At 36.5% G+C, this 23,795-nt stretch overlaps 1 protein-coding gene across 1 annotated transcript in view; it reads right to left on the bottom strand.

Moving 5' to 3' along the window:
• Nucleotides 1–23,795, bottom strand: part of eys (eyes shut homolog) — a 158,268-nt gene that overhangs the window by 99,665 nt on the left and 34,808 nt on the right. Inside the window, exons 18-23 of the mRNA XM_039621642.1 lie at nucleotides 22,204–22,317; nucleotides 21,030–21,143; nucleotides 9,750–9,947; nucleotides 8,062–8,183; nucleotides 5,228–5,349; nucleotides 4,108–4,367 (exon numbers count right to left, since the gene is read on the bottom strand). Coding sequence (XP_039477576.1) covers nucleotides 4,108–4,367; nucleotides 5,228–5,349; nucleotides 8,062–8,183; nucleotides 9,750–9,947; nucleotides 21,030–21,143; nucleotides 22,204–22,317 — 930 coding nt within the window. The remainder of the gene's footprint in view (nucleotides 1–4,107; nucleotides 4,368–5,227; nucleotides 5,350–8,061; nucleotides 8,184–9,749; nucleotides 9,948–21,029; nucleotides 21,144–22,203; nucleotides 22,318–23,795) is intronic.

The following is a 23,795-nucleotide window of genomic DNA, read 5'->3' as shown; positions in this document are numbered from 1 at the left end:
ACTACGTAAAGTAACTATGTGAGAATTATTTACCATCTCAGTGATTAAAAAAATAAAGAAAAAAAGGGAACTAAAAATTGAACTCCACTGACACAACTCTCAAAGAAAAATGATTAAAGCTGAAGTTGTATTAATTAAGCTGTAGTTTCTAATAATTAAATTCAAAGGAAAAAAAGTATAAATATAGCCTTTCCGCTCTTCAGATAGTTTAAGTGGATGGAGCCTTGACTAAACAGCAGAGGCAGAGAATGGGCAGGAAAGGTCCTAGATAAGATTAAAGTTTACACATGTGAACTTGTCTTTGTTCAAGGAATTCAGCAAACCGAGCAAGGACAGCACAGACTATAGATTGTGTGCGAGACTCTGATGCAACTCTACCTTGTACCGCAGTCTTGGCTGAGTGATGCCATGTGTTGTTTGTTTCATTTGTTGCAGTTGTCGGCCAGTAACCCTCACCTCAACCTTCTACCCTAACTCTCCCATTTTCAGGTTGCTCTTCTATCAGGTTTGGCACTCCCTGCTGAGGCTCCTCATTAAGAGGAAAGTGGAACATCTGTGCTGGTCAGGCAAGATGACTTAGGCCTCCTGGCCAGAGCCTCAGCGGAGTGTCTCTGCTAGTAAGAACAAAAACTTCCTACAGGAGCCCTCTACAATCAAAAGAGGATAACTGCTTCACCTGTGTTTTTTTTAAGACAAGTCTTTCAGCTTGCTCTGGTTTTATTTTGGCCCCCAGCTTCTCACAGTACACCTTTGTAGACAGAACTCATTTCCATTGTGGCTGTGTTTTACAAATCCCTTTAATGCCGCTCCCAGTAGAAACCTCCTAATTGCTGCCTTTTAGATCCTGCTAAGCTGATGAACACTAAACTTGCCATATCAACCTTTTTGTTAGATGCGTAGAGTCTAGTGAAGTTTCTTGAGAAAGCTAAGACCACACAGTCAACTTTGTAATCTCTTCAGTAAAGCAAGTTTGGTATAATGACCACTAAAGTTAAAGCACTTAGCTTTTATAAAAGACCCCTGTCAGCAGCCATCAGATACTGTCACAGGGCTGGCTATGAAACGTTTGACAGCCACCATCTATTATCACAGCATTAGCAGTGCCTCAAAGGCATCATCACAATGAATACCAGTGCTTCTTCAGTTGCACTCATGCAATTCTGGTGAAATGGAAAGAATAGAACACCTGTTATTCCAACCATGGATTATGCATTACAACCTAACAGCTGAAATTAGCGACTTTTGTTGTGTTAGACGTAGCAGTTTATTACAGAAAAAAAACAGATATGAGCAAACAAGGTTAAAGTAAACAAGATTAGCAGAATGGATGTAGCAGCAAAGTGCTTTTTTTTTTATTTTACATGTTTGTAGTCTTATCACCAGGCAGGAGATGGTATTTAAGATATTGTTAAGTTTCCCTACATTGCATTTAAATTTTCTAAACACAAGACTACATAAACTGTTTATCCGATTTTTGTTTTTAGCAAAGATTCTTATATTCACCTGCATGTTTTTGCTAATACAAAGTTATAATTAATTAAAAATATGTATTTAATCTTAGTTAACTGTATCTCAGCAACTACTTCAACAGCCAAACTTATTAACAACACAAGGATACATATTTATCCTGAGGCTTGTTTTAGCATGGTGCAACTTCCTTAACAGCCAACCATGCCTTTACATAAGAGCACATGCTGTCTTCATTTGAATGTGGATCATGTGATCTCGCTTGATCTTTGCAAAAACCACAGAATGAAGCTGCCATGTTTCTATTTACATATTTAAGACTCGGTATCTAAAAGCAAATAAGAGGTTTTGAATTTTTGTTTTTAATTCAATTTTCTTCTTATAAATACTTACTGATGCTATGCTGGACATAGTGACAGTATTTGCAAGCATTTAGTGTCATTTAAAAGCATAAAAATCATTCTCCTTAATTCAGTTACCTTGACAATATTTACTGTGTTGTGTAAAAGCTTTTGTCTGTGCATTGGAATGTGCTTAATGTACTAAATCTTAGATGTATATGCAGACAAATTTTATTTTCAATTAGTCTGAAGAATAGTGTTAGGCCTCACAATTTCCTTGACAAATAACCTACAGTGAATACTAAATAACAAGTTTTTAAAACGACTGCACTGGGATCAAGCCGTGGGCTCCTTTATGTTTGTTGAGTAGTAGCTATGGAGGATGGATTTAAGGTGAATAATAATGGAGAGTAGGTGAGTCACGGTTGTGTGAAGTGAAAACGACCAAACCCACGCAAAGCTCTTGGTGTAATGTATGCAGCCAGCGCCTAATTTCCTATTCCTCTCCAAGGAAGCTTTCTGAAACTAACCCAGCCACTCTATTTATATCTGGCAACATCTTTTCATCTCTTTGCTGATGGAGCCATTAGGTACAGCATAACCCTATAGCGTCTTAACCTCCACAATGAAGGCCCATGTTAAAATGATATATCATTTTACAATTTCCAAGCTAACAAGATTTTACTGATAAACATCGTAATAGGTCATTTTAACGAAGAAAACGATCATTGCCATTGCTCTATTCCAATATGTTGCTTCTGAAAAAAAAAAAACCTTACTGATCTCATGAATTGAACATAAAACAGATTTTCCTGTGTTTCATTTACGTCTGAGTGGATGTGCATGCCCGAGTTATTTATGCGTGCGAGGGCATGTGAATGAGCGAGAAGGAGCCAGTACTAAACGAGGTCAATGCTTTATTTTCTTTTAAAATAATTTACAGTCTGACTCCTTAGTCACCCACAGTTCTTTCATCCTTCTGTGTCTGTTAGCTGCAAATTTGAACGGGCGTAAGTTTGCAATCTGCTTGTAAATGGGAATATTGAGAATATGTACACGTTGAAGAAAAAACATCTAATTTTGCATTATCAGTGACAAGTAATTTCTAAGACATTTGGATGCATGCATGAATTCAAGACGATCAGAATTAGCATCGGTCCTTAGCCAAGCATCTACTGTTCCTGCTGCTACAATTAGCAGGGATGCACCAATTTATCGCCCAATCATAGGCAATGGTAGATAGTCCAGAAACATAATGACAATGACAGTGAATAATGATTAAACAACTTTACAGATATTCTGTTAATTTGCACAAAAGAGGAAGATTTTAGATGTTATTTATCCCTGACAATTTCCTAATTTGTGATTGTGTATTGATTAGACTTAAAAACAAACAAAAAAATGAATAAGAGATTGTGATGTAGAATAATGTCCAAAAATTTTTAGGTGCTCATTAACTTACATTAGACTAACTGGGTCTTGCTAAAAGACGCTTGTGCAGGCTTTACGCTGCATTTGATGTATTGTTTAAAAATATTCATAAAAAAGATTATGTGCCTTGTATACAGTAATGTTTTTATAAATAAGAATCATATTAAAGAGTGGTAGTACCTGCTGATTCACCATGTGTCTGTAGGGTCTTTACCTTAGAATATAGTATGCATTAGGATGACCCAGCTGGCACTGATTCACAGATTTATTGCTAAATAAGTATTCAGTTTAATTTAGTTTTAATGCAATGAGGAGAAAAGCAAGCAAAAGACACCAATGTCTGGGTTTGTTGACCATTTCTTATGCAAAAATTAAAGTGGAGCATGTAAAACTCTAGAAATGAAAATGATGGTACCTCTGACTAACTTTCATTATGTCTAACACTCCTTTTAACCCATATAATAGCAAAAAAAAACCCATATTCCACTTATATTCTTCTCCATATTGCAGCAAAAAGTATGTCTCTTATTTTAAATCACCCGTGTATGACAAACTACTGTCTTTATGGCACATTTTTTAGGTATCAGGAGCACATTTTACCATTTTATTCATGCACACAAAGACATTAAACCTTTCTTTTACAGCAACTTTGAGGAAAAACACATTTCAGAGGGAGGATAAAACAATGATTTTCAAATAGATAGTGCTACTTTCTTCTTATTCCAATTAAATTATGCTGTTTGTAATTTTTAAATCCCTCAAGTTTTAAACAATTCTGTTGAACAAAATTCTACGATTATGCAAGGAAATAAGTCGAAAATAAAAACACCACGAGCACGAGGTGAGTACGAACACCGAGTTCACTCACCAGCTGGGCATCTGCAGGAAGCTGTTCCATTGGAGCGTGTCAGGCAGGTGGAGTTGTGTAGGCAGGGATTGTGGAGGGGGTCACACGGGTCATAAGGCTGGTTGCACAAGGGGCCACTGAAGAAGGGGGGACAGGTGCAGGAGAACTCCCCAGGTATGTCTGACTCCTGACACTGAGCTCCATTTAGACAAGGGCCAGAATCACACTCATTCACATCCTCTGTACAGTCCACACCTGTCCAGCCTCGTGAGCACAGACACCTTACATACACCAGAGAGGAGATGTTACACGGTAGAGGTTATTTTGCCATAAATTTAAATGAATCATAAATGAATAAACACTTTTTAAAATGTTCTAGAGGCTATGGCAGTCATACTCTTTGGGACAATTATGCTAAAAATGCATTCAGCAGATGTTCTGGGAAACTCCTGAATAGCTTGCTTTTTTTTTTAATGATAATTTAAATTACCCACAAAACACACTCTTCTACACAAAACCTCAGTGTTACAGTGCACGCGTTCTCCACACTGCTCTCCTGGATCTCTGTTTGAGAAAGTACGAATTTTAGTGTTTAACTGCTCTACTGGTCAGAGCAGCTTTTAATTCTGGACAGCTGAATGCAGGACACAAGAGGTTAGAGTGCTGAGTGGGAATTTAATGGAAATGTATGCGATCGAGACAGAAAGAGAGACAGATGGAGACAGAGAAACAGAGAGCCAACCACAGTGTATGTAAATCTCAAGTATCTGCTCTTAAGGCAGGTGAATATTCCACTTGGTGGCAGTGAGTACCCGGGCACTACAACCACTCCACCTTGCATTCCTTTCCATCCCCCAACTTTTCTACCTGAAGCATTTTTATGTCTCCCCAGTGAGAGTGGGCATTAGCCGAAGCAGATACACCAGCTTTTTCCTCCAATGAGTCACAGATCCCCTGAAACCTTTTCATGCTGTGAGCCATTGATTGACTCATTTGTTTTACCTGCCATCTGCAATTCATTATCTCCGGTGCCAGTGGAAGGACATATTGCTATCTCTGAACGGCTTCTTTTTTCCCGCATTTCTTAAGTGACTGATGCACCTCGCGAGGACGCTGCCCTCGAGCCAGCTCGCACACCTACTTGTAGCTGTTGAGAAGGTCTGTGCAGGTGGCGTTGTTTTTGCAGGGTTGTGATAAACATTCATCAATTTCTTGTTGGCAGTACTCCCCCTCCCAGCCAGAGCGACACACACACTCATAACTCTGCGATACAAGAAAAAGGGAAACAATATTAGATTAACACTGGAAAGTAGTCACATTTCACATCTGCACTATGTAGAGTTAGCATTTTAGGTGGTTAGAATCGAATATTTAGGAGAGCAGTAGGCACATCTCACATGCAGGGACTGTTAATTAAGTTGTGACGGAGCAGACAGAGGGCATTTTGCCACTCATTTGTTTAGTTATTTATATTGGTTGCATTTTAAAAAACAAATGTTGCAATGCTTAATATACTTGATTTAATTCATCTCAATGTTCTTGAAAACATTGCGGAATAAAACCTCCTACTCGCACACACACACACACAAAAAAAAAGCTTTCCTGTGGAAATCTGTTTAAAGTGTGGAAGAGTCACGCTTGTCTTACATTTCCACATTACCGTGCTGATGTATTCCTCCTACCACCCACCCTCTGGACAGTATGCAAGCCTGTTTTTTTTCCATCACATTCAAGATACGATGATACAAAACCTTTATGAAGCGTACAGCATTACCACTGCATATTCTTTGAGGGGTATTTTCACAGCCAAGCAAACATGTAAAACACGTTGGATTTAGATTTGTCAGGTTGTTTTTTTCTTTTTACTCTGGAGCCAGTAAATGTGTTGTTAGTACTTTAAATTCAAAAAACGTTTTATACAAAGCTCAAACATTGCTAATCTTTTATATTCTTGCCTTTCCTCCATTCAAAACAGTACGCGGACCACTTGTCCTTTATTTCATCACTGCAATCGGCGCTAAAATAATGAATTGCAGCACGAGAGATTAATGTTTTTCTTCCATTACTTTCCAAGAAGCCATCTTAATTTAAATTCCTCTTTGCATACGTTATGAACGTAGTCATATGGTCAAAGGTTGTTTGGGATTTATCATTGCCAACACTCTGTCGAAAGGTCCCGGGTACTAGCGGTTGAATGCATGCTAATATTTATTTCATACACTGAAGGGGAGCCGTTAAACTTTGTCTGATATAATTTGTACACTGTAGGCCTTATGGTGGTGGGGGAAAATGCCGTCATCTCATGATAAATTAGATACCTCCAGGAGACTCCAATTCCTTACCCCTGGCAATAGAACATAATCTCATTTTTGCTGCTAAGTCACCTTCAGGGACTGCAATTCTCCAAAATAAGGTAAAGCTCTGTGGGACACAATGTTCAGAGAGAGAAATAGCTGCACTGTAAACAAGACTATGTGATGGGATTTCCAAAAAACGGCCCTATTTGAATAATGAACCGAGAAAAATGTAACGGTAAAACACGGTGACTAAAAAAATACCAGTGGAAATTTCATTATATTCCTCTTATCAGATCCCATCGTCTTCTTACACCGTGTCCTTTTGTCTTTGGACTTGAAGAGTTTAGTTTATCCCAGAAAATGAAAATTACACTACAGTGTTTTAACCAGCTTTTGCACAACAATAGGCTTCCATTGGTATATTGTTATTGTCTTAACACTTAGTTCTTCAAATCTTAATACTGATTTCATGAGAATTAAATTTGCTACAGAAACTTTATAAAAATTAATTTGTGCTTGCAGTGTGTTCTCATCTATCTTAACATTACTCCTCCAATGTAAGCCTTTTTTAAAACTCGGCTACACACATCATAAGTTACCAGAGGGAAAAAAAACAAGGCTAAATATATGGACTTTATCTATGACACATCTGTTTTACTACTGCAATCTGTTAGCAAAAAAGCAGCTGTTGGAAAAAGGCTCCTGGTACTCATTGCACAGTTAGCGAGCAGCATGCGGATCCCAAGGCCTTTCCGCAGCTGCAACATATCAATGTTATTGGCTTAAAAAACATCTGAATAAGTACAAGAATAGAGTTGTGCCTTCAAGACACAAGTTTTAAAAGTTCTGCTTTTTTATTTTTTTTTTTAAACTTAACTTCTGACATAAGCATTTTTTATTTCCCGTCAAGCCCACCCATGTGTTGCATAACCAGGACGTGGAGGTCTTTAATGGGGAATATGTCATGCTATAGATGTGCTTAGACAATGTAAAGTTATTAAACCTATTGAATATTTCTATGTTTTTTATGACTTACACTTTAACCATAACAATGAAGCTTTTTAAATAATTACTAATTATCGGGTATATGTCTTGTTTTGGACACATGATCACAACATATGTCCAAAACAACATTGGTTAAAAATAGAGACGCTATCATTACAAATGAGTGTTTTCCTTCTAGGGATACTTTGGTAATCCTTTGGTTATTATGTTACACTGGCTACAAGGCATAAATGGGACACTGTAATTGGCATAATTTTTCTATTATGAGATATAAATAATAATGGCCATCTATGGGACATAAGATATTAACAGTTCCCTACCTTATTTTCCCCCCAGACACCCAAAACAATATGAATCATGCTGGACCTGTAAACCAGATCACTGGCGAGCTGCTCTGGAGCACAAAGTTGTGTTGATGTAGTTTATTCGTTTTTAATAATGTGCCAATGTTCGAGTTACTGCACACTTGTTAATATTTACTGCAAAAGAAATGTTTTAAAACACCGAATGCACAGCAGCCATCAAAGGTAATATACAGTAACTAATGTGATTCATGTCTATCAATGTTTTATGGAGAGTTACCAACTGTGGCGATTTACAGGACTGGGCAATTCTGAAGCATAGGCTATAACATCACTCCATTATACTGCCTTGGAAAAATGTTTCTACTTACCAGATGGAGGTCCTTACATACTGAGTTGGTGCTGCACAAACTGTTCACGCAGTCATCAATGTCTTGCTCACATCTGAGCCCAGCATAACCGGGACTGCAAAGGCAGTAAAAGCCATCTACAACTAAAGGAAAAGCCGGAGCATAGTTACAGTACCTTGCATCATAAATTAATTCACTCAAATCTCAGTGGGTCCTACATCTCCACACAGGTAAGTGCTGATTATGAGCATAAAGCACAATGACTACTGTGATTCTATTTTTAAAGGGTATGACCATTAAATAAAGCTGTATCAGTAAGACCTGTTGCTGGCAAAGTCCAAACTGCCTTATGCCTTAGTCTGACAGTTTGACACTCTAACCAGCTTTAAATGAACCTGTCTGCGATGACCATTCAGTCCTCTTCTCGCCAGGTGCTTTCCTTGTCTCACCATATTTCTGCTCACTGAAAGCCTGAAAGCCTTGTCATTTGTTGCAACACCCTCAACATACTTGCAACACGCTGAATGATGGGGAAAGAGCGCAACAGAGGGAGAGGACCAATTTCAGTGGTATTCTTAATTCAGAAGCTACAAATGCGCCAATTTCTTCCATCAGAAGTTAGAATCTCCCATGGCTAATAATCCATTCCTTCCTCTCTTTATTTATTAATGATTTTAACCAGGGATGCATCATTCTGTTTCTCCAACACAACACTGGTACAAGCAGCCAGTGACAGAGGTAATTGCAGTTCTTACAGGAGTGAATTTATTACTTCCCCAGTCAGGGTCCCTGGATTCTTCATTATCCCAAAGATTTACCACGTAATCTATGCTGTCACTCTGTCTTGGTGCGTGTAGATGCTATTACTCTCATTAAATGCTGTAAGTCCTGGGTGGCAGCAGCATTACTCATCACTGCCACTGTGGCTATGCAGTGCTGTCCCTTGTGGCTGGCTGGCTGGCTGCGACTAAGCACTGGCCAATAGGTCCAAGAATCCAGCTTCACTAACCTAAGGTGAACTGGCTGCGCTCAACGTTGGCCAAGACAGTTTGTGGAGGGCTACTGTAGCACTGAGAGGACCGTGATCCACTGCCATCACGATTTTAGAAAAAGCATAAGCCAGTTCAAAACTGGACTGGAGAGCTGGCAGTTTTTAAGAATGCCGGGAAGGGTGGAAGAAACAAATATTTTGATGCTTTTTCAAAACTGGTAACTAAATTTATGGCAAAATCATGCAAATTCACAGTATAAAATAAATAAACCAACATTCATTGACTTATAATTATTTCTAATTTATTACTTTTCAGCACTTTTCTAATGATCAGTTAGTTTTTTAAATACTTAAGCTAGAGATGAAATGCACAGGAGTAACCATTCAAAATCATTCATTCAAAGTCATTTAATATCCATTATTCAAATTGTAGCGCAACATCGATGACTGATCTTCTCTGACACATCATATTAAGAAACTAATCAAGTGCACTCCAGTAAAAAATGTCCAGCTCCTCTCTTCAGATGAATGATTCTAACCACAACACCCATAATATCTACAATGGTGAAGCAAAAGAACTACCTATCAAACTGCAAGTGAGCAAAATCAAATAAGACACATAACATGGCATTTTAATGTCTGAATACACGCATGCAGCTTTGCTTCCGTCTTGTGTGTATGTCATTAAAATGTTGGGAAGACGTAAGCTGTTTCGTACCATCATAGCAGAAGCCATGAAGACAGGGGCTGGAGCTGCACTCATCCACATTGATTTCACAACGGGGACCAGTGAAGCCACGGCGACAGTGACAGCGGAAACCTAAAGGGAAATGGTCCTGATCCAACTCTTCCACACATACTGCTCCATTCTCGCAGGGATTACTGGCCTCACAGGGTAAGAACTCACAATTATGACCTGAGGAGAGGCAAAGAAATAAATAGCGGGGCCATCCAGCAGACAAGAATCTTGGTTAAAAACACAGTGCAAGAATAGATCTCAAGATTTAAAGTGTAAACCTCTATTATATGTTTCCTTGAACCTGCATATCCTATTCACAATAGAATTTAGAACACACACCAAATGTTAATCTAAGGAAATTTGCTAATTTAAGAAGAATCTTTCACTGACACCTTATACTGTAGATGATGCAATATTAAAAAGGCTGAAAATTATTTTGAAATTTTTCCACAACTTGTAGACAGTTTTTTACAGAATAGCAAACCCCTGAGTGTCTTTATATCTGAGAAACTCTGCCTCTCTTTTTATACGCAATCACATTACTGACCTAATTTATTGGATAATGTTCTTCCATGCCCTTTTCTAGCCTTTTGATCAAATTCAAAATAAGCCAATATTTTTCGTAAAATATTAAAATGCCTGAACATTTGATATGTTTTATATGGTCTGTTGCAGTCTTTTTTTATTTACATGTAAAGTAATGAACATTATGTAAAGTCTATGAACATTCAAGATGTTACTACAGTACATAACATATTTAAAAAAATAAATATTTATTTGTACTCATACAAAACAAGTTTTGTACAAAATTTCCTCTTTCAATGCAATAATGCTCCATGCTGATTTAAAACTAGCGATAAAAGCACACATGTGGCTACTTAACCCTCAATGTCATTGCTAATGTTCTATTGAATATTGCCATTTGCATCATGTTTGAGCAACTTAACAACTGCTTTGATTATGAAAACTGACAGAACTACACAGAAAAATGAAAGTGGATAAAAATCACTTTAGACAGATTGTGCATGTGGCTAATGTCTCCTGAGCTTACAGAAAGTAAAATAACATAATTATAAAAAGCCGTGCAGAAAATTAACCAGATCAGTGCAGATGATAAAAATGTTGCAAAACATGCAAAACTAGACAAAGCACGGTGGTGGTGCATCCTGCTGAGATCATTTCTGTAAAACAATCACATGAAGGAAATGAATGAAGCATTCAATGAATGGAGTTGTAGTCGAATCAGTTTCTTATTTGTCAGGAAACTGCTGAGTCCAAATGGTTTCTTATACCAAATCATATATAAGAAGCACTTTGGTCGAGCTAGCAGCTGGTTAGTTGGTTGATCCATGAATTATGAAAAAATCTGAAGTGTAGTTATGGCTATTTTAACTTTTTACACACAAATGTGGTGAAAATATTGATTTTGATATTACAAATGCTTCTAATAAAAGGTTCTTCTACTGTGACAGCTTCTCAGTTAGTAAGCATTTATTTATTTATTTATTTAGGACAGTGCATGGTAATGAACATAAATGTAAAAACAAATTACATGAATGTAAACATGCCAGATTATAGCCAAAGGCTAATTTCCATCTGTTGTCCTTAAACATAAAAAATAGACATAATAATTCATAAAAATTCATCATTCATTCATAATAAAAACTCCATCACCAAACTTACACATACACACCATTCTGTTCCCAAATAAAACATTAAAACTATACAACTCATACATGATCACACACTTGATTTGTCCATAACCAGTTTTTAAGCTTTGCCTTAAACAAATTGAAAGTCGAGCATTCTCTAATGGGTTGAGGAAGACTGTTCCACAGATGGCCACCCTGGACAGAGAGGACGTTCTGCCCAAATGCTGTCCGTCTGTGAGGTATAAACAAGTCTCCTCGGGTTGTAGCTCGAGTGGTCCTGTCTGAGCTTTCTTTGTGCCTAATGAACTGCTTTAGTGGTGGTGGAGCAAGGAGTGTAAGACTTTATATATTAAAACACTCTTTTAAGTTTCATTAAGTTATTGAAGTTCAGTAATTTATGTTTTTTAACACATGACAGTGGTGGTGGGAAGTTGGTTTTTGTCAAGTAGTTTTAAACTTCTTTTATAAATGTTTTCAATAGTTTTAAGTGTTGTTGGACAAGCAAGTGACCAGGACGTCAAACAATAGTCCATATGAGAGATGATCATTGAGTAAAAATAAGTTTTTGCAACTTTCATATTTAAATTATTACGTATATGGTTAAAATTTCGATTATTAAATTTAAGTACCTGGGACACTTTATTTATGTGACTCTTGAAGGATAATGTTGGGTCTAGAATGACCCCAAGATATTTAAATTCTGGTGCTAGATCAAGCTCTACTCCAACCAGGAATATGTTTGACTGCTTCAAGTTTAAGGGGCGTTTGGAAAAATACATACAGACAGTTTTTGAGGTGTTCAACATTAGGCATGAGTCCTCCAGCCAGCTATTCATTAATGCTAAAGCAGCTGTAAGATCTTTTGCCACCTGCTGGACACTGTTTGCTTGCGTATATATAACTGCATCATCCGCATACATTTGAGTAAATATATTTGGACAGACTTCAGGTAAGTTATTGATAAAAAGAGAGAACAATAAGGGCCCAAGAACAGATCCTTGAGGAACCCCTGTATCACAGTCTAAATATGGAGATTTAACCCCGTCCAACACCACACACTGTTTCCTGTGTGAGAGATATGAGGCAAACCACTGAAGAGCCTGACCGGAGATATTAAACTGAGTCAATCTGGACAACAATATCTGATGGTTTACAGAGTCGAAAGCCTTCTTCAGATCTAAAAATACAGCTCCAACATAGGGACTCTTGTCCAGCAAGCTCTTCAAGTTCTCCACTAACATACACAGGGCAGTATCTGTGGAGTGATGTGCCCGAAACCCAAACTGCAATGGATGTAATGAGGGTTGGGTGTTTTCTAGGTGAGCAGTGAGGAGTTTAACCACCCACTTCTCAGCTATTTTAGATAAGCATTTGGTAAACAGTAGTACAACTTTTCACCGATATATTAGTTTTCTTCTTCTTCTTCGTCAGTATGTTCCTTTGGAAAGAAGTGGCAGTGCTAAATTGTGCAATATTTAATCATTTCAGAATACTTTTTCATTGTACGGTACAAGTGGGTGAAATTAAAGCTCCACAAAGCCATGGCTTTCTTGATACACTGAATCACTTGAAATCCTCAGATATAAAGCGAGTTAATCATTCACCCTCTGAGAAATACTCTCAGAAATGGCTTTAGTCTTTGACTTCATGAACTGTATAATTCTTTCTGTGATAGTATAAAGGAGTAGTTTTGCACACTGATGCACACTGATGATGCAGAGTGGCCACTACCACACTGTACACTGAAGTGGTGTTACAAGGGTAATCAGTTGTACTTGTTTTTGACATTACTTTCTACACTGTAAAATGTAATTCTAGATGTTTGTTATTTCAACATATTATTCTATATCAGTTTGACGATAGATGACTGAAGTTGTTGTTATAACATAGAATTACAAGTTAAAAACGTCCCAATTACACCAAAAAAAGCTAACTTGAAAACTCATGTCCAGCTAAATCAGAAACTTATGTGAACTTGACAAAGTGGGTAAGTTGAGCACAGCAGGATTCAAAACTGCCTCACGTGACTGCTACCGAGGTGCATCATGGGGAATTGGCGGTTAACGACATGCTCACTTTACTTGGACGTTTTCTAATCGTCTTCTTTGGAATATGCTTTCAAGGTGAGTAACATTGGTTATAACTATAAGGAAAGAGAGCTACAAAAGTTGGAACATGTTTTGAATTTATGGCATGATGTGTGTTTTTCTCTTTTACCGAAATGTTTGCTTTAGCTAATGTAACTTTAGCCGACAAGCTCCAGCTTGTGTGTCATGACCAAACTTGACCTAATAAACTGACACATGGCCTTTTTTATGGGTTTAATGTGGCACTGACCAAATCACAAGTATTGTGCCGCTAGCTTTAAGGTTGTGCACTCAACCACTGTTGCGATATTAGCAAGCTAACTCAGCTAATTAATAAAGCTTATTTCATATTGTCTCTGTCCTTGTAAATTTCTTTCAAGTTCACAGGCTGTTGTATTTTGGTGGAAGTTCATTTTGGCAATATTTCCAATAACTGGCTGGGTTCAAAAAGAACTTTTTGGCAGGACTCCGATGCTTGTTGTCATCTGTTTACCCCTATGTAATCACTTAAGTTGTTATTAACTGCTGCATGCTAAGCTGCAAGAGTGCACTGAGGACTGAGACAAAATATGGTCTACAAACCAGCATTATATTAGTTTTTATCAGATAGTCCTCCAGTGTGCTTATTTTTGCTTTAATTCTATTGTGCAGTTATTTGTTACCCTGAAATGCTTTATGCTTAACAACAGCTCACTATTTTAACTTATTTTTGAACTCTTGTGATCAGTATGACTAGATTGTGTGGGTTTCCATACTAAAAGAGCTGTAGTGATAAAATAATTGGCATCAGAGACACTGATTTTTGGCATGGTATACTGCAGAAGTTTGTTTTTTTTTTGCATAATTTACCTTTTAATTAAACTGCATTCCCTGTATTGTAACAAAACTAATATTGTTTATATGTCAGAAAATTAGCAAACATGAATAAATGGCGAAAACAATATAATTATAACATATATTTTTATTTTACTTATTTTAGGTCTGTGAAGCCAAACTTGATGCTGGGGATTTATTTTTGTCAGTGGAGTCAAATGGTAAGTTACAATTTGTGCATTTTGTCATACTGGAAACACCACAGATTATATTGTAACTTAATAGCTCTGTAGAACAAATGATATAAAGATTGTAGTGTCAGGGTACTTCTTAAGAAGTAATATGGCACTATTGATGATCACATGCAGGTGGCATAAACTAAATATTCAGACATGCTACCAACAAATGATTCATTAACAAAAGCAATGGAGCAGACTGTTTAGGTTCTTGTGGTTGTAATAACATCCATAACTGCAAGTTTGTCATTAATTTATTTTCACAGGTCTAGATGATCACATCTGTCTTTGTCATTTAAATGAGGTGGACTTGCAAACTTTGCGCTCTTTTGGGTAAATTGCTGTCCACTACATATACACAGAATGTGCACAGTATTTCAGATCTAAAAAGGGAGTATGTAATGGACTTGCTGGCTTTAATGTAAAAAGCCTGTTGTGTAACTTTAATGAGGCAGTTGGACTAAAACAGTATTGCTCATCAAGGTAAACATCTGAGGAATAAGGAAACTGTTACTTGTCCTTTTACTCAGTGTTCTTTTAATCGCACGTTTACTAAAGTTTTACATCACATAAGTCATTTTCACAATCATTCTACTTTAAAAGATTTCGAGACAGAGCTTATTGTTCTCTGAACTTCCTTGTTTGCTGAACGGCAGGTAAAGTGCATCTTTTTGTTTGTTTGCTTTTGTGTGTTTGTGTTTTCTCTAATGGGCCTCAGATGACTGCTTAAATTTGGGTCTCAAAGAATCTTTTTTTTATTCTGCCTGTACTCTCCACCCCTCTTCTTCTATTGCTCAGGTTGAAGCAGAATTTGCCCGTCTTACATCTGTTGACCTGAAAGGGTTCCTTTTTGCTGTGCTTGACCATTATGGAGAGGTTCGTGGAGCTGTACAAAATCAAGAGCGGCATAGGAGGGCTAACTAGGCTCATAAAATGCTTCAATGATGATGTAAGTGTTCAACTGCGAAATCTAATCCTTTGTTTAAGTTTTAGGTTATCCAGTTCAACTGATGAACTCATTGAAAGAAAGCTGATAAGTAAAGTCTGTGATCATATTTCACAACCGGACATTTAGTGTGGTAACTTTTACAGAATCTGTGTATATTGGTGGTAGGTTGGATATCATATTCTACTTGAATGTCCTGTTAAGCCTGATTCAAAATCTCCAATGATAATCATATATTGATGGAATTATGTATCAAAAAGCTGTGAATTTGGAGCTGTCTACATGCTTCATAAACACTGTTTAAAAAGTGTTTTGTTTTCTTTTTGACTTCTTTGACCAGAGCCCTACACAAAGGAAGAGGACAGAGGACCTCATTTTCTAAAGGAAGATCCTCACACACTTTCAAGACTGTGAAGGTTAGCATTGTTTCTTTTAGTAAATTTAATAATGACAGCACCACAGTGGATTTTAATGAAACATATGGCATCTATGAAACAATAGATGCCATATGATAACATGTGTACTTTTTCCTCACCAAATGTATTATTACAAGATCTTTGACACTGGAGTTGGTCTGGGTTTCAGAGAAACTAACTGGCAAGCTAGCATTGATATTATTAGTGTCTTGTGTTTATTCATGTCTTCACCAGGGTCTTTGACATTTCGCTGCTGTACTGTTCACTTCAGCTTTACGTTTGATTTCTCACATTGTAGATTGTAATGGCAGAGATATTAGGATATTTAAGGGGCTGCAGTGGCTGCTACAGCTGTGGGGGCAATACTTTGGTGAAATGTCCTGGACCCTGGAAAAGAGACTGTGTAGACTGGGTAAGCAATTAAAGGTTACTGGCCGAGAGTCATTGGGCAGCTGGGTAAAGGTGGATGTTGATATTCAGTGCCAATTATGCAACCTGTTCAGCCACGTCTATATGCTCTTTTTCATGCTGTTAATATAGGGGGAAAATAAACTTTAATCAATAAACTGATTAAAGAAGCATTGTCTATGGAGCCATAATCTGATCCTGTAGTGTAGCTGCAGTTTGCACATTTCATGTATTCTCAGCCAGATTTGGTTTAGAGCACAGCCAATATTTAGCATAAGTAGATTTAAATTCACACACTGGTGATGGCAAGCTACATTGTAGCCACAGCCGCCCTGGGCGCACTGACAGAGGCGAGGCTGCCGGACACTGGCACCACCGGGCCCTCTGACCACCACCAGTAGGCAACAGGTGAAGTGTCTTGCCCAAGGACACAACAACTGAAACTGTCGGAGCCGGGGCTCGAACCGGCAACCTTCCAATTATAAGGCTAACTGTCAACTCTTGAGTCACGATTCAGTCATCCACCCATGTGTGTGAATGACTGAATGTAAAGCACTTTGGAGTCCTTAGGGGACTAGTAAAGCGCTATACAAATACAGGCCATTTACCATTTAAATTGAAAATTTTGTTTGAATTCTGCAATTGAAGACATGCTCAGTTATTTATGAACATGGTCTTTGTTTAAAGCAAGAAATGGATTTGTAACATGGGGTGCATATCTCATTCTGAAAAACTTTAACAACTAATAAGTGTTACCCAAAGCCAATCACCATCATCCAAAGCATCAGTATGGCTCTTCTTTGAAAGACATGAATTCTTAAGCACAAAGAATGTTGTGTAATTGTAATTGTGTAATTTTTTTTTTTTTTTTTTTTTGTCTTTGAACCCTTTTATAGCCGACAGGTATTGAAGACACGTTTTCTAAGAGGATGAAAGTTGGCATTGCGATGGTGAAAGAAGAAGACATCATCGATGTGTTGGTTGTCCTTGAGGCGGCAGTAATCCTGTCTAATCTGAGGATGTCTCAAGTGCCATTTCCATGCTGATGGGCCTTCTTTTTGCCCTCAACATAGACTATCCAAAGGAACTTAAGGACATCTTTGAAGCCATTCAGAACATCCTAATGAACATTGGTGGAAGGCAGTGCATCTCACTAGTGCATGGTCTAAGAAACAGACTCTTGCAGAAAGCCATGCAGAACTGTAATTGTATGTTCCTTAGTGTTAAGGACAGTTTTTATTTTACTGTTTGTTTTTTTTATTCTTGCAAGTTCTCATTCTCACTTTTGTATGTCACTAAATGACTACACTTTACATTCCAGATTAGACAATTACTCATTTGTTCATGGTTTAAGAAACTTATGTGAACAACAATATAATGGTGGACTCTGCAGATGCTTATCTCATGCAAGTCAGTAGTTTTTCCTTTGTTTTGCAATTGAGCAGACTCAAACTGATGTTTCTGAAATATCCATCTTATCAAATGTTTCAGAAGCATGCACTCATTTTCAGAGATATTGGTTCTGTGGAATTTGTTGCAATTGTAAACGAAGACAAATACAAGAGTTTGATGTCTTAGTTGTTATAAACTGATCTTTACTGTCACTTATCAAAGGTTTTGTACTATTTTAATATTTCAAGTTTTATGCTAACAGGTGTGACTGAGCACAATGAAGTTTAAAAATTTTGTAAATGTAAAGAATAACTTTTCTAAAATAGCAAGTGTCCCGTTGATACATTACATTAATGCAGACTTTATGTTGTTACTTCACAAGAATCACTACTGCTCCTAGAGTATTGGTCAGAATTTAATCTTCACCCAAACTGGGCTCAAGACCAAGTTCAAATTTATTGTTTCACAGGGAGCAGCCTTTGAGTTTTGATGGATTGTGAGCCTGATGAGCTACGTCACTGATTTTTCTGTTTCTCAGATGACTAAGATGGCACAATAAATGGTGAATGTTGGGTGCTCATGAGTAATTGTCTTGTCATGTTCTTAAAACAAACTTATGTACTATACTTGTATGAAATGATCAGATAGACTTTAATGGAATCTGTGGGGTTTTATTTTTTTTTTCTGTAAACAACAGAAAATTTATTTAAAGGAATGTAGATATTTAAACCTGAGATCTAAGATAAACCTAACAGGTAGTTTTGCTGAAATGGATGTTAGAAAGCTAAAAAAAACAAAACAAAACTTAAGATGTTTAATACACATTTTCTTTACATCCAGTCAATCAACTCTGATAATTAAAATGAAACTGATTTACAAGTTCACTCAGCTACCTTAAGGAACTCAGTTAATTAATAAACTTAAATCAACTTAGCTAACAAATTATGTTAGTTAAGCTAAAATAGATTCCTAAGTTAAAAGAACTACTAAAGTATTTGAATTAACTAAAAAACCCAAGTCAACTGAACTAGGACAAGAGTTTAAACAATAGATTATTTTAATTTAGCTGAAAGGGTTTTCCCAAGTAAAGATGACAATTAAAGGAGTTGAACTGACTAACAAATCTCAGTCAACTAAACTAAGACGAAAGTTTAGACAACATGTGATTTTTCATTAAGATAACAATTGGTTGTGTTATAAGAACAAACTCTATTTCTTGACTTAACTTAAAATTTTAAGGCAGCCCTGTACCTGATATTTTTAAGTTGAAACAACAAGTTATATTTTACAGTGTACAGTTCTTTGAATCACACTGGAACACTTTCATTTTCATCAGAGCTCAGAATTTTTCTCCTTATGTTGTCAATATGTCATTGAAGTGCCTTTTTTAGGAGTCATTTTCTTCTGGGGACTCTGCTGTAAATCCCAAATTTGTGAAATACTGCCCTGACTCTTGTCCTTCCAGGATGATCTCACAGCCAATGAGCTCATTAGATCTGTCAAAGTGGTTGTTGGGTTTTACTGAGGTCCTTCTCGACTGGCTGCCTGAATTTTTAGGATGAATTGCTAAAAAGAGTCTGACTAAGTAAATGTTTTCTCTTTTTTTTTCTTTTTTTGTCAAACATAATGAAGTTTTACTGTTTTATGTTTTTGAGAAATCCCAGTTTTAGAAATGTATCACGCACAGTCAGCAGTGCATCTCTTATAAGACCAGCATGTCGATTAATAATATATTAAAAACTAAAATATTTACCAGAATGGGATTTAAACCCAGCTGTGCCAAAATTCAACATAAAAAAGTTTTTTTTTTTCGTCGTTATGCTGGTATAATTATCTCATCTTTTCTCATTCATTTATGTGGGGATAGTATAGTATCAATAATCAAATGTGAAAATTACTTTTTAACATATTTATTGATTTATTTGAGAAAATGAAATGACTGAGTGAATGAATTCACCATGATAAAAAATACCATGATGCCGTTATGCATCTGACAACCAGTCATGGATAAAAGTACTAGGCTGTCATGTAAACCCATGCCATGAAGCTCAGCACAGTTTCTATGCTGATGTTAATTCCAGAGGTTTGGAATATGTGGTCTGACACTTTTTATATGTAAAAAATGAACAATGCAGTTTAACATAGTTAACTGATGCGCTGCATGTAGAGTTACAGCTATTGCTAATTTTCAACCCTTGTTTCTTTGTTGGACTTTTGCATTCACAATACACAAACAAAATTACAACACTCAATTACATAAAACCATAACACACTATGATTACAAAATTATGAAGAATTCAGTGTAAAACATAACGTTAAAAAAAACACAAGAAATTATTAGAACCCAGGCTCTGGGCTCTTTACAACCCAAACTTTCACAGATATTTTCAAAAGTAGACTGCGTGGCTACGTCCCTGATTTTATGAGACTTAAAACACCTGAATCCACAGATAAAGAGGTGTGACTCATTGCTTTTGTCTAAATTGTGCATTTGTTGCATAATGACCAGCAAAAGGTGTCTGCAGACATAAAAGTATCGCGTCACAGCAAAGTTAATATTAAAGGTTTTGGTTACAGAATTTTGTCTCTTCAACACTTATCCAAATATTTGTGTAAAATGTATTAAAATTTATTTGTTAACAAAAGAAATTGGTGACACTTTAATAGTAAATTGAATGACTTAACCTTTAGTTTTGTTTTTATTTGGTTCAGTTTAGTTTTTTGTTTGTTTCTTTACTGCACAATGAAATTGTAATTCTTAATTTTTCCCAATAAGTTTTCAGTAAACACATATTAAAATGATTATAAAGTTATTGTAAAGTTGTATCTAATATTTGAAAATGGTTTATAAATGTTGTGTAAACTATCTAGAGCCATTTGGATAATATTAAGTTATTATTATTATGAAGTTAAAACAGTTATTAGTTTACAGAGTGTTTCAGTAGGCAGGTGGCGTGGCATTGACATAAAACACAACAGTGAGCCTAAAGTCTCATGGTCATGCCCTATTTCACTGTTTTCTCATATTTATTTGCACTTTGCACTAGCTGTTGTGGTTAGGGTTAAAAAAAACACCAAGTTAAAGAGTTTTAGGACATGTGAGAATAAAGATGTCACATGGCTGGGGGAAGCATCAACCGTGGCTTATACCTGCCTAGTTATTCAAGAGTTCTTTATTTAACTACAGATTAAGAATAAAGACTTACTAATTTTGTTGAGACATGTGAAGTTAGTTCAGACAGGTGAAAATAATAGTATGTGAATTTAATTAACTTTGCTTTTTGTCCCCATTCCCTCAGTGCTCATTACCTTTAAATGGAGCCACACACTGGCAGAAGTAATTACCAGGCTGGTCAATGCAAGTGGCTCCATTCTTGCAGGGAGATGAAGCACACTCATCAATGTCGAGTTCACATGTTGTACCTTTGACGGGAAAGAACACAACTTGATAAATATGCTGTGCCGAAGAGTGATCGACATAAACATTCAGTAATTCAACCAATTAAAAATGACCTTTTCTGTATTATTATCGATGCTGTATGGCATGTTCTTGCTGTTACTTTACATCAATCTTTCATCTGATTAAGAAAAGCAAATCGAATGTGGATAAACAACATGTACCTGCAATATCTGGGGTTTTAGCATTCTTTAGGGGGAGGGGATATTGCGGACCTCAATGCTACACACACAGAGAATGAAAGAACTGCTAAACAGAGCTATAATACCATAAAGGGTTTCCTGCTGTGCTGCAGCAAGGTAGCTGGAGCAGCAATAACATCCTCTTTCTATTTTACATATCATTTGTCAACATGCAAAAAAAAGAAAAAGAAAAAAGTTTTAAATGCATAATCCTTAAGAATTTTAGAAAGAAGAGAAATCAGCTCCTTTGTGCGTGTAAGATTTCACAGGATTGAGCACTGCACCACTTCTATTTTTGGGTCTGCATTGTGAATCCTGCTCTGTGAGAATTATTACCAAATTGCTAGGAAACAGTTCAAAAGCCATTGTTGTGGTTGACCTTTAAGTTTGGAAGTCTTACCTGCGGTTTAATCTACAGTCAACTTTGCACTATAAACAGTGAGCATCGTAGCATCACATGTAAAGCAAAAAGTACTACAGGAGAACGTAACAGTGCTCTAGTGAATACTGCTGACTAAACATGACCATTTTACACCTAAATACAACAAAGCAGGGGAATGACTATGGCTGTAGATTCATGTTCACATGTTAGTGCCGAGTCTGAACTATAAACTGTTAGCATAAACGTATCTACAGTGCTTCATAGCCCAAAATCTGTTGCAGATTTAGTACTTCTTAAACCTCAGAGACATGATCACGTCCACAACCCCCATTTTTGTGAAGTTTTATTGCTTCTCTGTTTATTTGTATTGGAAAACTATTCACACATTATGCAAAATAATAAATAATAAAGGATGTCACATCACACATTACAGAAGTATTCACATAAAGTGCATTCACTAACCTGCAAAGCCAGACATACAGAGACATCCGTAGGCATGAACTAGGTCAACACACGTGGCATTGTGCAGGCAGGGAGAGGACATGCACTCGTCTATGTTCACTTCACAGTAGATGCCTATAATGTCAACAAGCAGCAGCAGTCACAAATGGTCAAAAAGTGCCATACAGCACAGATTCGACTGAAGGAAAGAATAATGCTTTATTTGGCATGAAAGTTAAATGTGTATATGTATATATTCATATGTATGCTCAACAGGTCATCTTGACTATGCCTACATACTTGCATTAACAAACATGAGCAGGTCTATGTAATAAAATGATTGATCTGTACACACACATTCTATAGAATACAGACTATTCTCTTGCTGTTCTGTCCTTGTTTTTTGCTCAAAATAGAGAGCAGATTAGCAGCAAACTAACCAAGCAGCAAGATGATTTTTTTCCTTCACTATCGCTGTTTCACACATTTACTCTCTGTAAGCTTTAGAGGAGGCTGTTACATAGTGTGAAATGCCAAAATGATAACGGGTCTTTGAATTACACCAACATTCCATGTAATTACAGTGTACTGTTTGTGCTGCACTTGTAACACTATAAACAATAGAGCTTGTTTTTTAACCTCATCCCCTCCTTTGTGGATCTTTTCTAAAGATTTGCATGATGGAAGCATTAACACATCGGATTAGTCTTGCTGCCCATAGTGATGGTCAGTTTTCCCAGAAATAATTATCTAAGTGATCTCTCTTTAACACAGTCAAGACATCCAAAGTTGTTGTCCTGTAATTAATGCTACATAACATGTTATTAAAGCAGATTTGCTAAGACATATGTTCTATTATATTCTGGGAATTTATTCTAATTTTGGTGACTCAATTATGTCTTTAATTACAAACAGAAAATAACACTTTCAAGTCAGTATTTGGTAAAATTTATGAAGTTTCCTCTAGATTTAAGTTCAGAAAACCCATGAAATGTCAAGATCAAAGCCTTTTAGATTTTATTTAGATAAACATGGACATCTTATGAGTTTATGAACCCCTTATTATGCTAATGACAATACCAAACAAACATGTCTACTTTGCACAGATGTATTAAATAATCGGTGAAAAATTTAATGGCAGTATTGAAGTTCTCAGAAGGATAAACATCCTCTGGCTCTCCTCTGACGACACAGACTACATTTTTATACCTATGATTAGCAAGAGTGTAGTTATGTTAAAGTAAACACTACCTTTGTTTATTTTACTCAACACTTATGTTAAAAATAGCCTCATCTTGAGGCATCAAATCCAAAGATATTTGTTTCCAAAAATCCAAAAATTACATTTACAGCAAGTACACAATTTTAGCACTACAATTTACACTTATTGTATTACCTGTTTAAGGAAACATTTTTCAAGAGCTATGGCTATAAGACATTAAATACAGTCAGTGAAACTTCAGAAGCACCATATCCAGCCTCGAGCCTGTAAAGGTGTATGCACTTTAAGATCATTTTCATACTTCAGCTGTGGGCAATAAACTCTTAACACTTTGATTTTTCTCGAAATTGGATCACAAATCAAACTGCTAGCACTGTTTAATAAATATTTG

The sequence above is a fragment of the Oreochromis aureus genome, linkage group 13 (assembly GCF_013358895.1).
Source record: "Oreochromis aureus strain Israel breed Guangdong linkage group 13, ZZ_aureus, whole genome shotgun sequence".
NCBI lineage: Eukaryota > Metazoa > Chordata > Actinopteri > Cichliformes > Cichlidae > Oreochromis > Oreochromis aureus.
Note: the sequence above shows the minus strand (reverse complement) of the source record. Positions and strands in the feature narration are given on the sequence as shown.